The 13,999-nt window shown below is 45.7% G+C and overlaps 1 protein-coding gene across 2 annotated transcripts in view; it reads right to left on the bottom strand.

The window, feature by feature from the left end:
* Positions 1 to 13,999, bottom strand: part of SLC13A3 (solute carrier family 13 (sodium-dependent dicarboxylate transporter), member 3) — a 15,575-nt gene continuing 1,576 nt past the window's right edge. Inside the window, exons 3-12 of one of the 2 annotated variants that reach the window (XM_009998680.1) lie at positions 10,088 to 10,154; positions 9,202 to 9,387; positions 8,241 to 8,366; positions 5,764 to 5,859; positions 4,203 to 4,307; positions 3,117 to 3,214; positions 1,775 to 1,887; positions 1,252 to 1,413; positions 804 to 941; positions 1 to 195 (exon numbers count right to left, since the gene is read on the bottom strand). In XM_009998680.1, coding sequence (XP_009996982.1) covers positions 10 to 195; positions 804 to 941; positions 1,252 to 1,413; positions 1,775 to 1,887; positions 3,117 to 3,214; positions 4,203 to 4,307; positions 5,764 to 5,859; positions 8,241 to 8,366; positions 9,202 to 9,387; positions 10,088 to 10,154 — 1,277 coding nt within the window. In that variant the 3' untranslated portion in view covers positions 1 to 9. The remainder of the gene's footprint in view (positions 196 to 803; positions 942 to 1,251; positions 1,414 to 1,774; positions 1,888 to 3,116; positions 3,215 to 4,202; positions 4,308 to 5,763; positions 5,860 to 8,240; positions 8,367 to 9,201; positions 9,388 to 10,087; positions 10,155 to 13,999) is intronic. The other variant, XM_009998679.1, reaches the window with a different exon arrangement.

The following is a 13,999-nucleotide window of genomic DNA, read 5'->3' as shown; positions in this document are numbered from 1 at the left end:
TGGCTTTGTTCATATTTTATTTAGTGCACTTAAAGTGACATTTTCTACAGCTTTTAAGAGTGAGGTGGTGTTTTCCGCATGGATGTTGGCCCATGCAGGGAAGGTCCCCAGCTGGAAGATGCTCTTGGCCCATGTGTTCATGGCCAAGCTAAGAAGCAGAACTCCCATAAGATTCATGAGCAACCCAGTTCTTGCCTACAAAAGAAATACAAAGACAACTGTTGAGTTTAGACTGGACATCTACAGCATGTGAAGCATGAAGCTGCTTGAATATAAACATCATAAAAATGGAAGGCTTAATTGCTGTTTAATATTAGCAACATCTTAAGTGGCCCTTCTTAAGCCACAAAGGCCATTCTGCAGATGCTCCCCAAGCTTTGATCCATCAAAAACATTAACATCTGTTTAGCCTCAGGAATGTGAGCAGGAACTGGGATTGAGCCTAATTTTGCTCATAAATTTCATTTCTCTGCCCTTGGGAACTTATCCTACACCCAGAAACCTATGAAATCTGAGCTGCTGACACTGGCACAGAACAGGAGGAGGGTCTGGGAGATGCTCAACACATTCAAGACCAGATTTGACCATTTGGAGCCACAGTCACTCCAAATTTCACAGGACCAGCTGTCATACAGGCTCCTTCCATATCCCTGTGCCTTCAAACGTTGCTGAGAACAGTATCAGACTTCTGACTGTTCACTTTAGCACACCTTACACTAGTAACAGTCCATAAAATTCCTTTTTTAAACACTTCACTCAGGCTGATTGATTCCAGCATTTTCTATAACTAAAAAAGCACTTACCATATCCTTGACCATCAAGTGTCCAGAAGAAAATGCAATTGAGTTGGGAGGTGTTGAGACTGGCAGCATGAAAGCATAGGAGCATCCTATGGTTCCTGGTATCATTAAATAGAGGGGATTTACTTTCAGACGAATGGCCTTGAAAAACAGAAAGGAACAGAAATTGTACCTTGGGGATCTGGAGTCACAGACAGTTCTATTAAAGAATGCAAAGAAGTGCTGTGCACAGCCCTAGCCCACACTCTCCTAAATAACATCTGAGGGATTCTTGTCCTTCAGTGTCCATGTTATGCTACAGGCACTTGCTTTGCTGCTCCCAAGGATTTCAGTGCTTGAAGCTCAGGTACCACATGGTACATGTTCCAGCAGAGACACAACACAAACCTGCCCATCTGAGGGGCAGGAGGAGGACAGAGGAGCAGCTGGTCTTGCCATGGGACTACCTTACCAGCTCTGCCAAGACAGGCAGAAAGATGATAATGGTGGCTGTGTTGCTGGCAAACTCTGTGAACAAGGCGATGACGATGGTGACCAGGATGACAGCCACGGGTGGTGGGACACCCTCCAGGGGATGCAGGCGGCCTCCTATCCAGACAGACAGACCAGACTCCTGCAGAAGGGGAGAGGAAAGGAGCTGGAGAGGAGAGTTCCCATGTCCCTGAACATGAACTGAGCCTCTCCTAGAACTGCAAATCACCAACCACCTGCACCAACCCAGACAAGCACCCACATGCAGTGTCCTCAGGGCATTTAACAACAAGCAGCCTGAGAGGAGCTGCAAGCTCCCTTCCCCTCCTTAGCTATTTGCTCCACATTGTTGTCCCTTGGAGTTGAGAAACATGTCCTTCAAGTGTTGTGACTCCACAAATGCAAATTTCCCAGAGCCCAAAGGGAACCCCAAGTGACACCCTGACAAAACCCAGCTCTGTTAGATGGGATGACTGCAACGTGGCCCCTGCTGCAGGTCTCACCTCACAGCCCTTGGCCATGGCAAAGCCTCCTCCAAGCAGCAAGATGATGTTCCAGGGAACTGTCTCTTGGGCCTTCTTCCAAGTCAGCAAGGGCTGTGTCTCAGTGTTTGGTGCTAGATGAAGAGAAACCCCCCGTGTCAAACACCCAGAGAGGAACACATCAGTCATCATCTGACAGAATGATAAAATAAGCCTGACATCAATGCAGAAGCTCACTAACCACAGGTTCCTGATAGTAGACACATGTGGAATCTCTGCAGCTAGACAATTAAAAGGGAATTTAAATTATTATCAGATCTTTCAATAATAATAATAATAATAAATTCTAGCACTTAAACTTTGAGGCCTTCTCAAGGGGACATTTAACATCAGGTTAATTTTCTCTTTGTAACAGACAAACATTGTTTTCAACACCCAGAAGTCTGTGGAAGGATGAAATTTTCCACCATTTGAATGATGAAGATGTTATTCATTTTCCACTTGCTGTTCAACAGCTGCTGAGTTTTGTAGCCAAAAGCTCATCTGCCCTAAAGGCCATTTCTTAATACACGATGAAGTGAGCTCTGTCATAGGGAAGGACACCCTAATGAGTCTGTAGTTTTCTGTTGAACAAGGGCAGAGGAGGAGGCCTGATTAAACATCTTCCTGCATATGGCCAACACAACCAATGTGCGCGACGCAGAGCAGCCAGTTTTTTGTTCCACAGACCCAGGTGGTGCTGCACAAAGGGCCTTCATCAGCTGCGTCTCCACATTAAGACCATCTCTCACCGTAAGTGCCTCATGGATTAAACTTTGGACCTCATTGTTACTCAAGAGAATAGACCCAAGATCTCAAAAGACTCCTAGTACCAAAACCTGCTGGAGAGTTTGGGTTTTAGGAGCTTAAATTCTAAATCATTCCAGGAACTGAGGAAGGGCCCTTAGTTTTGAGTATGAACAACTCACCCAGCTCTGCCCTCTCAGAGCTTGATGCTCCCCCTGAGGGACAGGAGCCATTTGGGAGTAACAACCAAACTTCTGTTTCACAATCAGGTCTGCTATGGTAAATCAACACCAATTTCAGTTCACTTCAACCACCATGGCATCATCTCTGACAGCTACAAGAGCAACTGAGTCATTCCTGCAATCTGCAGCAGGGCAGCGACTGCTCAACCTCTTCAGAAAAAAAGCCTCTGTAGGATCAAGTGGCACCTTCAGCCCACACTGCTCCAGATGCCAGCTCAGCTGTGCTGAGGGCTGGTGCTGGTCCAAGGGGAGATGGTCTTGCCTCTTGCTCTGTGCCTGCCCTTCCAGAACACAGACAAGGGCAGAGTCCCTGCCCAGAGGGGTCTCCTACTCACCTTTCAAGTCAAACCACCACCTGAAGGAAGGTTTTTGTGAAGGGAAGAAGAACAGTATAATCACGATGGTGATCCCTGTCACTGCATCTGAGATAAACCTGTCCAAAAGCAGCAGAAACACTGGTAAGAAGCACAAGCCTGTAGAGTTACAAAGTTTATGAGAACAGGGATTTACCAAAGAAGATTACAAGTTTCCATCAGGTTTGAACAAGGCTCTTTGTTCACAGTTCTTTTCTTTTTAATTCCCTGTCGAGCTACATTTCTACCATGGGCTGTGAACCCCCTGGAAAAGCTGCCCTACAAAGGTGAAAACCAAGATCTAATCCCCCCCATGGATGCTCTGGCTGCTCTGATTGCAGAGTCATGGTCAGTCCGTGAGGGGCTGTGAGGACAAATCCCCCCAGGTCGTTTCAGGGAGGAAGAGAGGAGCCCAAACCATGTCATGAATTTGCTCTTTGCAAAATGAAAACACTCAGACTGTAAGGTGAAAAGCAACCTCCACTCAGTAAAGAGCTTAAACTTCTGTTTGATTGCAAAGAGCTATTAACTGGTGAGGAAAAAGCCCATAACTACTTTGTTGCATTAAGGAATCATTAATTAAGCTAGGGCTTTATTTACAAAAAACAAACAAACACACAACTATGAAGGTCTTTTCTGTTAAGGAATAACAACACCCTCTCTGAGAATTAGCATTCTCCAGCTGCTGTATCCATTCATCTTCCCAAGGTATGGATGTCACAGAGGAGACAAACTTGCTAAACAGGCAGGTCTGTACTCATGGTCAGCTCCTGCCAGCTCTCCAGACCCTCAGTGAAATCAGTGGATTGTGGAAAGAATTCAGTATTTCACTGTCAGGGTACCTATAAACAGCTTTCCCGACACTAAAACTCTAGGGATGGCATCAGATAGACACACATCAACTTCCCACCAGGCTTCATGTACCTCCTCTGGGAGACAGGAACAATAAAGCTGGCTCTGCTCAGTTTAATTTACTCCAGGAAACCTGAGCAATCAGAAACCCAGGAATCTCAATGACTTGGAAATGCTTTTGAAAAATGTGACAGTGGAATGAAAATAAAATCTTACCCTGGTGCAAACAAGCTTGCCCAGCCTGGAATGAATTTGGGATCCCTGGAGAAAAGCATGATGGCAAACATGCAGAATAAGAAGAAAATTGCCTGTTCTGCAAACCTAAAATAAAAAGAAATGGAGTTAACATGCTGACGTGCTACAGGGGTGGCTGCACCTTGCACAAGCAAGCTAAAAGGATGGCTGAGATTCAAATCATAGATGAGACAGCAGGAACAAACTTCAAGGTCAAAACCTGAAAAGCATCCATCAGGCACACAACAAACAGCAGGGTAAATGGCAGTATCATCCACTGAGCATCAGGCTTGACTCTAGTGAAGTCAAGATTTAACCAAGACAATGCCTCAAAACACTGCTTAGAACCTCTCCAAGCACAAGGAAGGACATTTAAACCATTGGGAAGGGGCCACTTGCATTGATTTTAAGTTATGGGGTTGCTAATCAAATTGGTAAAGCAAGGCTTAATGGACTTCCTCACTCCTAGAGCTCAAAGTGGGACTTTGATTCTTTCAGAGACATTTTGCAGGCTGCTCGATAATGTACTGGATGGAACAAATAAACCAATTTCTTTCATTTACAGCACAGGCACAGACAACTGGCTTTGAAGAACCACTCCATTTTCCACACAACAGCAATAACGGCAGTGTCGACAGCATGACACAAACATCACTGAATCTTCACAGTGTTGCCCTGGGTATGAAAACATTATTTCACAGATGGAGAAACAAAAACATTGTGAGGTTAAAAGCTACAGTTTCAGAAACCTTCACTAGTCCTGGTTGCTCAAAATATGAGTGGCTGGTTAGACACACCTAGGGTTTGATTCTTGGAGACAGTCAACTTTTCCTGCTTCCCCCTTTTCTTTGCATTTCTCATAAGTTTAAAACTGATCTTTCTGCTAGTTCCTTGCTCTAGAATATGATCCCCATCATTGCAACCCTTTCCAGAAGACAAGACCTTTGAGAAATTACAGTAAGAAACTGAGAAAGTCTTGTTCTATCTTCACCCAACTAATACAATTGAAGGAGTTATTAAGAGGAAATTCATGGTCTCCATGGCATGGATCTGACTTCTTTCCATATCTTTTCTTTGAGCAGCTATTAAGCTTTCTTAAAGCATATCCACAATCCATATGATTCCTATCTCTCATAAGATCCATCAGCCTTCTCAGCAAATGCTCCTGCTTTGCACAACAGGTGTGCACAAAACCTTCAAAATTCAGCCTGTGCTGGTTAGTACATAACACACATAGGATTAGTTTTGTTCCTGAAGCAGAAAAATTACAAACAGTGATTAAATAACCCAGCATGAATTCACTCTATAACATAAACTTTGCTCTTAAGACACAAGTACAAGCTACTATTTGCAATTGTTCCTCTTAGTGAAGGTGGAGGGGCTGGAGCCTGCAAAAAGCAAACCTCAGCAGGTTGCAAACACTCTGAGTGGAAATACCTATTTAATTTTCTTCTAAAAATCCGTTTCCCCCAGTTCTCCACTCCTCAGACATTTCCAACCCACTTGATTTCTTTTTCATTTCAGTCCCAATTTGATGACTCACTTTATTGGCCCCAGTTTCTGATAGTCCTCTTTGATCACTTCTCTGGCTCGGGCTTCTGCATCTGCCCTTATATTTGACTTCTTTTTTCTCCAGCCCCTGTGAAGAAAGACAATTATATCTTTATGTGCCTCTAACACAGGTGACACAGCAAGTGCTGCACTGACTGCTGCAGTGCACACACACACACACACACAGTGCCCTCCTCAGTGCCTGCTCTGCAAGGCTGATAGAGCTGCACAGCTCTGGTATCTCACTTTGCATCCCCTCCAGATCACAAAGACTGGTGACAAAGATCTCTGGTGCAGACACAGGCAATAAGGCCCTATTTTATACATCCTCTCTCTCTGCATTCATACAAAGGAGTCTCTGCAGAGGTTAGGAAGTTTCCTCATTTATATTCTGAGCTGCTTCCTCCAGCTTGGGCTGTGATGGCCAAAAGAAAGTCCCAACATTGCAGAATTTCCTCATCTCTAGCCAATACCTACTTGGGCAGAATAACTAGGAAGAAGGTGACATGGAAAATTAATCTGTCCCTTCACCTCTTGAGTCACTTGCAATTTCCTGGGTGATCCCAGGATGCTGCTGAGGATCAAGAAAAATGTGAGGAATTTCCAACTGGCTGGGAATGTTAATGTGCCCCTGGCTAAGCCTCTTAGCCTGGCCATGCTGACTGTACGTGCTGCTTGATCCTTTGCAGTATGTGCACACAAGTGACACATTCATACCTGGCACCTCACCTCCCATCACACCCCAGGCTGCTGAGCTTGGTTTCTAACCCTGCCTGTGACCTGGATTAAAGCTAAAACCCCAACTTTCTGCTTCACATGCGCCCACCTGGCCCCACATTGCACAAAGAATCATCATGGTTGGAAAACACCTCTAAGATCACCAAGTCCAACCATGTCTGTGCCTCCTTCCCTCCTTCAGCACTGCAAGGGGAAAGCTGGCTGGCTGATCTGTGTGGGTGAATGAGTGATCATCCAGACATTCCTGAACCTCAAATAGATACACTTGGCCCTTTAATTTCTTATTGTTGAGAGGGGGTGTTGGCAGCAGCATCAGCCCAGCCAGCCTGCCCGTCAGCCTCTTCGTGTCCTTTGGATTCAAGCACAGCCAACCTGCTGCTGCAGCCACGTCCACCTGCCTGTCCTGTGCTGCAGACCCCAAGGACTGTCCCACACAGAAAGCCCAGCTGCTCTCCCTGAGTTGCTACAGCCACAGCAGCCCCACACCCTCCTGCAGACACTGGCTTGTACTTGAGAGGCTTTGCAGTGTCTCCTCCAAGGCACCTCATCCCTGGGGAACACCAGCATCCGTGCTGGCCCAGCTATCCCAATAAAGCTGGGCCTGGAGCGGGTGGAGACCAGCCAAACAAAACACCAAGCATCACGTTCTCCAAGCACAAGAGCAGTTTTGCATGTCACCAGAGGCTTTGGCCAGCACAGCTACCCCTTCCCTCACCTGCCCATCCTGGCAGGACACCGGGGCGTGTCCCATAGGACTCAGGGGTTCAGGCTCCTCATCTCCCAAGCCCCGGGCAGGTCTGAGCAGTGTGGGGCAGCAGAGCATCCCTCAGCAGCAGCACACAGAGCCCCCTGAAGCCCCACCAGCCATTTAAGGATCTGCATTTGGCATTTTCTGGATTGAAACTTTCCCACTGATTTTTTTTTTTTCCCCCTGTCTCTGAGACAATGTCAATATTTAGACACCTGCTCTCTTCCCCCCTCCTCTCCTCTATTTGTATTTTAAACTCAAAATAACAATTAAAGACTTCTCTAAATATTAGAAATTCTGTATGGTCCCTGGAGGAAGCAAGACTGTGAGTTTGTTGCTATCACATGTGGGGAATCAAAAGGGTTCCAAAGGAACCAGAACAGCAACACTGCAGTCATTTTAAACACTGTACCCCAGGGGTAACATGTATCCAGCACAAATTTCTTGGAAAAACATGTTACTCTCAGTTACAGATTAACACGTTGTTGTAAAATTGAGCCCTGTGGCGAAGCTATTTGTTTCAAACCCAAGTTTCTGCCCCAGGAACAAATCCTGGCTCTTCTATGTTCTAGGAGATTTTTGCTACTAGTTCTAAGGGAACCAAGATTTCAACCTGGTCTTCAAAGTCTGATCCTTCTTTCTCTTCCCTCCATGAAAATCTGCCACTGATCTCCACAGGCCCAACCTTTCAAAATTGTGTGCTGAACTGAATGAACATGTAATGGATGTTGTGTACAGATATGCAGTTCAGTTAGATAAAGTGTCTGTAGCTATGAGGCATCTTTAAAAACCCTCTTGTTGCATATCAGCTTCTTAATAATAGATTGTTACAGCATGACCATCCTGATTAATTATGAAACCTCCCACTGTCCATGAGAGGATCCTGGGTGATACCAGCAGATTTAGTATGAGAATTGTGATGAATGTGTTTCCCTATGTTGGTAGAACCAGACAACATGTATGTATAGTGACTATAAACATACCTCACGTTAATTCCTCCATACAGGATGGAGATCCATAGCCATCCCAGGAGAAGAAAAATCAGCATTAAAGGAAATGCAAACATAAACCAAGAACCAAAGTTCACCACATCACATTCTGGAAAATAACTAAGCAAATGGGAAAAATCAAATCAATGCAAGAAGGGAAAACAACCATTTGATTTAAGGGTAAACAAACATCTGAAATACCCCACAAACTTGCCAGAGTGCATTGAAAAACTTCTCTGTGTGCATTATCAGTTAAGTGGGCACTAGGGGATCTGGGGAGCACTGTGTTGGGACAACCCCCCAGGCCACCCTGCCAACCACAGCTCACTCAGCCCAGCACTGTGAAAAACTTTGATGCTTTCATGCAGTGACACTCCTGAACACCCAGTTTTAAACCCTGCTGCAGTAACTGCTGGAGTGTCTGTACAGGAACCTCATGGGGATGCTGTACATGCCTGGGGGAGCCTAAACATACTAGTTGTAGAGGACAGCAAAGAAATAACTGTGGGCACCTAGGATGGCACAAACCTTTGTTCCTATGTGCCTGGGAGGCATCTTTTATGAATGAGAAAACAGGCCAGAAGGAGTGGGCTCCTTTTTTCCTTTCCACCATACAGCAGTAGATATAATTGCTCACAAAACACTCCACATTTCATCCCAACAGTACCAGCCAGATTATAAGCAAGTAGCCATGTCCCATTAGATTCAATGGGATTAAGAGCATGGACAAGGTGAAGCCCACCTGCTCCAGCCTGGCTGGGTACATTGGAAACCTGCTTATCACAGCTAGGGCTGATGCAACCACTCTCTGCTTTCACCTGCTCATTCCCAAAATGTTCTGGAAGGGCATAAATTTTCCAAACTACTTCCTGGTACAACAGGGAATTTCCTACAGGGATGGAGAACAGATCTGCTTCCCAGGATTTACAGGGCTCTCCAGGATGGCCTCCCATACCTCTTCAGCTGTCCCAGAAGGATGAGGTTTGGTGCAGTGCCTGTCAGCGTTGCTGTACCCCCGATGCTGGCTGCATATGGGATTGAGATGAGGAAACCTTTCCATATATTTGTTTTGTATTCCTCCTCCTTCTTTAAATCCGAGAGAGCATCACTGGAAACCTCCTTCTCCTCCGTCAGGTCTTTGCTTTAAAACAGTCCAAAAGAGAATCCGGTGAAAGCCCTGGTTTAAATACAGCGCAGCCACTTCAGAGCCTTGACAGGTGGAAAATGCCCAGTTTTCAGAAATCCAAGCTAACACAGTCCTCAAGGACACCTGAGCAGCTCAGTGCAGCTGAGGGGGCTGCTCAGTGAGCCACCCCCTGGGACCAGCAGCCTTGCAGAGGGCAGAGCACCCTCAGCACCCACCTGCCTTGCCCAGCCCCTCAGCAACTTCTACCACCTAGCATGAAGTCCACAGGACTGCAAAAAGGAAAACAAAATAAAACCTGATAGCACCAAGAAGAAAGAAACATCTCTTCCTGAAAAGGTGCTTCCTTCCCATCGTTGCTATCACAGCAGGACCATCACCAGTGTGTACATCCTGGTGGGTGGTACCATCACTGGCTTCACTGGTTTGATGTTCCTGAGAAACCCAAGGCACTGTTTCCCAGCAGGAGACACCTCTGGCTGCCACTTCAGAGTGGCTGGAAAATCTCTGCAATGGTTTGGACATGCAGAGGGATGTGGACACAGAGAAGAGGGTGTTTATCATCAGGCTGCTACTGATTGGGACGTTTGGTATAATCAAACATTTCAGTGATTGAATTTCAAATTCCTGAAACTTGGTCTAGCTCAGGGGATAATTCTCTCTCAACTCTCTAATACAAACTTTATAGTTAACTTACTCCTCAGTACTTGCCAGAAACTGCATCTCAGTTGGTACAGTGTAAAGTTTATTCTGCTGTAAAGATGCTGAAAAAGAAAGATTAGGACTTTAAAACAGTTCAAAGCATCTAGAAAATCCTCCTTGAAGCAAAGAGAGGAACAGAGGAAACAACTGCCAGAGGAGGGCTGGTGCAAGGGTGAGCTTGTGCCATGGGGATGGGGTCAGGAGCACCCGGCAAGGATGACCAAGCCCCTCTCCTTCTGCCACCACTCCAGGCCCACCACAGCACCCAGCTTCTTCTCCAAAGCCCAGAGGTGCTTGGTCCTTTTACTACAGTCACTGGTTGGACTCTGGGATCCACTAACATGACCAGGAGTTACAGGTTGCCCCTTATCAAGGCAGGGTTTGGGGATGGGGTTGGTTTTTTGGGGGGTAACCACAGCTCATTCTTGGGAATAAAAACTGTTGGGCCTGATGTATCTGTTCCCCAAGGAACAGCAGGAGCACTCCTTGCCATGGAATTGCCTTCCCAAGGGATGGGAGTTTTACCTCCTGCAGGCACCTAGTGCAAAGTCATCCTGTAGCAGTAATTTGCTCTTTAAAGATGGGAGTGGGGCACCTTTGGGGGTTGGGCACTGTACCAGGTCCTCTGAAATCCACCCCCACATTTGGCCCATTCCCAAGCCCATCACCCCTCCATAAATGACAGATCCTGCAGGCTGAAAGACACACAAGTTTAGGGCCACCCCAGGGGACAGAGGGGACACACACTGTTGCATACCCAGTTCCCAGGCCCCCTCCTGCATGTTTCAGAGACGCTGCCTTTCTGCCCTCCTTATCACCACACAGGGAAGATGAGAAGGAGTACTTGGGGAGAGGGTATATTTTAACCAGCATGACCAGCGTTGTCTCTGGCAGTAAACTGGGAGGTGCTCCCCACCTCCCCATGCTGCCACCCAGGTACATATGGGAGAAATCAGAAATCAAAAGACAAATACAAGACAATCACTCTTTTTTACCAGGCTTGTGGCATTTGCAGTTTTGGCTCATGACTTGACCTCCTGAGTTTGGGAGCAGAGGTGTGCTGTTAACCCCAATTTTCCACAGTCCTCCTCAGGATTGAAGCACAAGGAGCTTCACCCACCTTCAGCCCAGGTGGCCCTTCCCAGTCACCACTGGCTCAGCTGCCTTTCCTAGGAATCTCTGTACATTTTGAGGTCCAGAGACTTGTGTCTCTGCAGCTCTCTGGACTCTGCAGACCATGGGGCACACTTCCTGCCACTGCCACCCCATCAGTCCCCAAATGTCCCTGCACTCCTCCCCACTCCAAACTATGATCCTCTCCAACCTTTACATGCACTGGAGACCAAAAGCAGCGCATGGAGAGAGGACAGTGGTCAAAGTCCTTGGACTCACTCACATGTGCACTCAAGACATGGGGCTTTTTCCAGCTCAGTGAGCCAAGGAGTTTTGCAAAGTCATGTTTTACACATCGCTAATTTACTGAATTGGAGTTAATTGGCTTGGACACACATGCTGAGCTTTCATCCCAGTGATGACGCCAGGGAGGGATGTAATGAGAAGGGCGAGCATTAACCGCTGGCCAACTCTTGATCCCCCAACCCATTTAGCCCAGGGCCCCTCACCACTGCATTCCCACACAAGCCTAGTGCTGGTTCTGCAAACAGACACATTTCCTTCCACATCTTAACATTTCTCATACTTTCTCCCCTGCTGGGCCCAAGCTGCCAGCCCATCTTGCCAGGACCTGCTGGGAGTTCCCTCTCAAGGTAGGTCTGCCAAAGGCAACAATGCAAAGGAAAGCCAGAGCTGCTGCAGAGCAAACTTTTTCCAATGAAACTTGCAAAAAGGAGTTGAAAATGGTTACAGGTCCACAAGTCAGAAGAGGCCAAAGGCCACAGCTGTACACACCTCTCACAGAGCAGTATGAGAGGGATTCAGTGGCCATTTCACCCAAATACCTCCTATACCTTAGAGCAGAAAGCCTTGTTCTATAGAAGTCTGGCTTTAATGACAATTTTATGGCTTCTAAAAAGTTGAAAAGGCCCTAGGAGGAGTATTTCCACCCAGGCAGCCAAACCAGGCAGTGGTGTCCAAAAATGCACATTTCCCACCTGCCCCTTCAAAGACATCATTTGCAGTTTTGTGACCCAAAAAAACTCAAGCACTGACTGCAGTTTGTCTTGAATATGAAGAAAATATTTTCCATGCAGGAAAAAAAAAAAAAAAAAAAAAAAAAAAAAAAAAAAAAGAGGATGGAAATACTCTCTTGTGACTTTCACCTGGAGTTGCTGAAGCTGCTCAGAGAAATTAAATATTGCCAGTGATGGGTGAGTGGGCAAAGAGCAGGATTTGGTCAGGCTCCCCAGCACAGCAGTTCCCAGTTTGTCACACCTAGCACTGGAGATGCCAGACACAACTGTAGGGAATCTACAACCCACATCCAAAAGGAAAATTCAGAAGTTGAAAAAAGCCTGTTGCTGTTCAGTTTACACCCCTGCTTTGATCAACCAGATCAGCCACTTCAGCCACCAAACCTCATCTAACTGCATTCTGGCATCAGCAGCCAAGTGCATCACACAGGGCAAAACAACACCAAATTCTAGCCATCAATGACAGAACCATCCAAATAATTACTGATCCCTGACATGCTTCCCACATGGCTGAGCAGGGACAGAAATGATTGCAACCTTAAGGTTCTCTCCCCCAAAAAAAAAAAGTGTGACCAGCTGATCAGAGACATCACTTTAATTCTGCTCTGTCTCATTAAGCAAAGCCCTCCACAAATATGTATTACATATATATTTTAAAATATACATATATATATTTTAAACCACCAAAGTATTTTTTTAGCCTCCTGGATTCTACTACAGTGTTATTAAAGTATATCCAAGCAGGTCTGCAATTTGCAAACTGACCTGATCCAAGTTTGCTTCCACATACAGTTCCCCTTGCAAAGAAATCTGCCTGTCTTTTTGGGGCACAGATTACAATCCAGCTAGATTATAAAAAATAAGTAAACTATGAAATTATTGCATTTTTTTTTCCCTCAAATGCACATTCCTTACATTCAGCCAGGTTTCCTCAAGTCTGTGAAAAAATGAACTGCACCAGTCCCAGTGCAACCAGCCCTGAGCACAGATGACTCCCAACAGACAGAAACCCCTGCAGGAAGCTCATCCTCCCCTCTCTGCTCCTACCTATAACATCAGACTTGTCACTGACTCTAGATTTAGGGCTTCCTTCAGGGAACTCAGCTTTCCTCATCCTTTCAGTAAGATCACAGAACAGGACGATCTTACCTTGGGACACTAAAGTTCAAACAAAAAGGCTACAAGAAAACCTGCAGTTGGATGTTGCACATTTGACAGGTGACTCCTCCTTCAGTTGTATTTTTACTTTTCTAATCTCTACCTCAAAAGAAAAATACATCATCACACCATCACAGGGTATTTGTAAAGCATCACTTTATTCACCCTTCTACTTGCCTGGCTCTCCCTTTGCCTTTTCCAACCTCTCACCACTGTAAGCATTGGGAGCCAAGGTTGTTAATTTTGTGGTTGCCAATGTCTAGGACAACAAGGGTCTTGATTTTATATGTTTCCAAATTCTACTGTATTTACAGTCACAACTACACGGTCAAATCATTTCAGAGGAAAAAGTTAAAAGCAAACTGACAGAACACAACGCTTCTACAGAGTAAGAAATCAGAGCAAGAAGGCCAGTGGAGTTGATTTTAATGGATGCAAACAGACAAAAATTCATAAAGCAGGTGTGATAAAGCAACCTGGAATGCAACTACCTTATGATTGCTAGACATTAATGATAAAGTATTAATTACACCTTTTTTAGAGTACACATACTTTTAAGTCTTCTGGGGACTCAGTTTTCTGCCTTAGGACTCAGCAGG

This window comes from Chaetura pelagica, unplaced genomic scaffold, assembly GCF_000747805.2.
Source record: "Chaetura pelagica isolate M959 unplaced genomic scaffold, ChaPel_1.0 scaffold275, whole genome shotgun sequence".
NCBI lineage: Eukaryota > Metazoa > Chordata > Aves > Apodiformes > Apodidae > Chaetura > Chaetura pelagica.
The sequence above is the reverse complement of the archived record's forward strand: the minus strand, read 5'-3'. Positions and strand labels throughout refer to the sequence as shown.